The sequence below is a fragment of the Callospermophilus lateralis genome, chromosome 1 (assembly GCF_048772815.1).
Source record: "Callospermophilus lateralis isolate mCalLat2 chromosome 1, mCalLat2.hap1, whole genome shotgun sequence".
NCBI lineage: Eukaryota > Metazoa > Chordata > Mammalia > Rodentia > Sciuridae > Callospermophilus > Callospermophilus lateralis.
In genome coordinates, this window is record NC_135305.1 from 11,861,569 (window position 1) to 11,865,241 (window position 3,673).

The window sequence follows — 3,673 nt, forward strand, 5'->3', positions numbered from 1 at the left end:
GCCTCTAACTTTGAATCAGACAGAACTAGTCCATCTTCTAAGTCTAGAGGAAAGACTGACAAAGTATTAGGCCTCAGCCACATTTGATCTTGCAAAGAAGATTGTGTTAAGATTGTGTTTGCAAAGAAGATTCTATTAAAACATAGCCACATTCATTTGCATATCTTTTCAGCCTACTTTTGCTCGAGTTGAGCTATGGCAGAGAAAATGGTCCTCAATATCTTAAGAATTTTTCTGTGTCACTCTACAGGAAGAAGTCACTAATGGTTGATGTAGAGGTTATATAATGTGCTCTCATGAACCCATGAAGACTTTGCTAGTATTGACTATTTTTCAATAGTTGGCATTAGATTTCCAATCATCCAATGATGAATATTCCATTAAAATTTCAGCCATTCTACTGGATATTAAGTAGTAACTCATGGTGTTTAATTTACATTTTCTTATTAATCATTAGATGGTGAACAGCACTTCATGGGTTTATTAAATGCTTGTATTTATAATAAGTCTATGTAAGTTCTTTCACCATTCCATAAAACTTGGCAATTTATATCTAATATCATTGCTTAGAAAGAAATTTTATATGAATTGTCTACATTTTGCTGGAAAGAAAATTCTATAAGGTCTGTAGCTACAGTTTTTGTTTGCTTCCTAATGGTGACCTGGACAAGCCATGATTAATTGTAAAGACCTAATATTAGTCAACCTTTCAAACTTCATATCTGTTGTTTTCATGTCTTTTCTATAGATCAGTTTACACTGAAATCCATTAAGGCATTCATCTATTTGTTTTTCAAAGATCTTCTGTACTACATCATCCTTATCAATCTTATACGTTTATAAATTTATATATTTATAAGTCCACAACATTGCATTTAAGGTAGCACATATTCAAAGGGCAAAAAAATTGCCAACTCCCATTACTTCATAGGAAGCAAAGTCCCTCCCCATCTGACATGGGGACTGTCAGATCAGCCTCTCCTTCCTCAGCACCCTGCGCAGGGCACCCTTGACCTCTGCGTTCCTCAGGCTGTAGATCAGGGGGTTCAGCATGGGGTTGAAAAGGCTGTAGAACAGGGAGAGGATCTTCTGCTGCTCCTCAGGGTGGCGGGACTGGGGGGCCATGTACATGACGATGGCGCTGCCAAAGAAGAGCCCCACCACACAGAGGTGGGAGGAGCAGGTGGAGAAGGCCTTTCTGCGGCCCTCCCCTGACTGGATCCTCAGGATGGCCAGCAGGATGCGCGTGTAGGACACCAGCACGCAGCACAGGGGCCCCACCAGGACGAACACGCAGGCTGCAAAGATGCAGAGTTGGTTGAGCCTGGTGTCGGCACAGGCCAGCTTGAGGACAGACAGGATCTCACAGAAGAAGTGGTTGACCTCGTGAGGCCCACAGAAGGGCAGCCTCAGGATGAGGACCAGGTGGACCAGGGACAGTAGAGAGCTAAACACCCAGGAAGCAGCAGCCAGGATGGTGCACACTCTCCAGCTCATGATGACAGCATAATGTAGGGGGTGACAGATGGCCACATACCGATCATAGGACATTGCTACCAAAATCAGGCACTCTGTAGCAGCAAAAGCCAAGTACAGGAATGTTTGTATGAGGCATGGAACAAAGGAGATGGTTTTTCTTTGGTTCACGAGGTTTGCCAGCATATTAGGGACATTGTTGGAAGCATAGGACATGTCAAGTACAGCCAGATGAGAGAGGAAGAAGTACATGGGTGTGTGCAGCCTGGGGTCCAGACAGATAATCCCAAGGATGATCCCATTCCCCAGCAGGGTGAAGGTGTAGAAGACAGAGAAAAGTCCACAGAGGAAACACTGCAGTGCCGGATCCACCTGGAATCCCAGCAAAGTGACCTGAGTGATCCATGTCTGGTTGCCTCCCATGCTCTTCCAGCAGAGAGGAGACCTGGACCAGGGCAGTTGGTCAGAGCTGTGGAGCAAAGATGCAAGGTAGTCAGTGGATGTCACAGAGGGAGCACTTGGAAATGGATCATTTAGGATGAATTTGCTCTCATTTATTTTCAGATATGTTCCAGAAAATAACTTGGTTTGATCATAAAAATGAGAGAGGAAAAAAAATACATTGCATCAGTGGAATAATAAGAAAAAAATAATATTTGCTTTCCTTTTCTTCTTCTCTTTTTTTTTTTTTTTTTTTTTTTTACTGTGCTATGGAATGAGCGCAGAGCCTCATGGATGCTAGGCAAGTACTCTATTGCTAAGCCACATCACTGGCCCCAAATCTTAGTATAGATGACAAAATACGGTTAAAATAGTATAGGATCTACTGTCATATACTCTATATAGGTGGATACATATACTCACATGCACACTTATGTTGTTTTAGAGAAGTCACATATTCTGGTTTCCTCTTCATGGTGGGAGTTATGATTACTAATGTCATTTAAGATGAGGTGATTCTGAAAAAATGCTGCCCTAGGAGTACTTTCATTCCTGGGTCAAGATGTGAGGTGATGGGACCCATGTGTCCTCTGCTGTTCATACACCTGCCCCCCGCCCCACTTACCTTCTCAACATGCTTTCTACCCACTAACTTCAGATTTGAAGTCCCTTCTAAATAACGTCTCAGTTTTGTAGTTTCTTGACAACTTCCTGAGTCCTCCTTTTCAGCAGCCCCCTGGAAGCTCTACCTGGTACTATTTGTTGTTGCTCGTCTCCAGTGTCTGTGGGTTTATTTTGAAAGTTTTAACTTACTTCATCATCAGCACTTGATCCTGAAATTTAGGCATCAGTGAAAGAATTCTCTGGCCAAGTGTAAAGGATTTGTTATATATCTTAAGTACCGTTAGATGCCACATGATGATGGTTAGGTCAATGTTGGACTTACTGTGGTTCCATAGGATCATATCACCTAGTGAAGGGTATAGTCTTCGGTTTGTGAAGTGTAGTCTTTCCAATGGTTCCACAACAATGGGATCATCCAAAAATTTATTGCTTAGACTGTGTCCTTGTCACTATGTGAGTCATGACTACAGTCAACAAGCCTCCAAGTCTTCCTGAAGGAGAGCACTGACACATGGAAGACAAGTTTCATTTCCAGTGGTTACACTGTGACTTGATAGCCACACCAGCACTGCATCATGTTTGTTTTTTCTTTTCCCAGTTATAACTTAGTGTAGTGCCAAATCTCAGAGCTTATCTCATTTACTAGTGTAGTGCCAAGATATTGTCCTCAATATCTTCCCAGCTGGGGCAACTCCGGGTGTCATCGATTTCTCCTGCAACTTCTTCTCTTTGCCTGTTACCATGCTATTAGCCTATTGCTGTTCAGACAGAGCCAGAGCCAGCTGGACTCTGTGGTCACTTCTTTCCAGAAAGTCCTTCTTGGGAGAGCCCTAGGTCTGTCCAGTCTTCGCTGACTCTTTACACTCTACTCTCTTCACAATCTTTTCTAGAAACAACCTGAGATCTCTATTTTAAAATCATGGTAATGTTTCAAATGCAAAGAATATTTTAAACATTCAATATTTTTTTTCGTTTATAACCTTATTTGCAGGTAAATGAATTGAGTTAGAGAAGATAATGCTCAGTAAAGTTAGCGAATCCCAAAAAAACAAATGCCAAATGTTTTCTTTGATATAAGGAGGCTGATTCCTAGTGAGGTAGGGAGAGGGAGCATAGGAGGATTAGACCAACT

General features: G+C 42.0%; 1 protein-coding gene across 1 annotated transcript; it reads right to left on the reverse strand.

Annotated features, from left to right (window-relative positions):
* Positions 1–966: 966 nt before the first annotated feature.
* On the reverse strand, positions 967–1,899 carry LOC143402302 (olfactory receptor 2A14-like). The gene has a single exon (XM_076859701.2). The coding sequence runs from the start codon at positions 1,897–1,899 to the stop codon at positions 967–969; it is 933 nt and encodes a 310-aa protein (XP_076715816.2).
* Positions 1,900–3,673: the final 1,774 nt, after the last annotated feature.

Coding starts and splice junctions, on each gene's coding strand:
- LOC143402302 (XM_076859701.2), bottom strand. CDS start 1,899: ATGGGAGGCAACCAGACATGGATCACTCAGGTCACTTTGCTGGGATTC.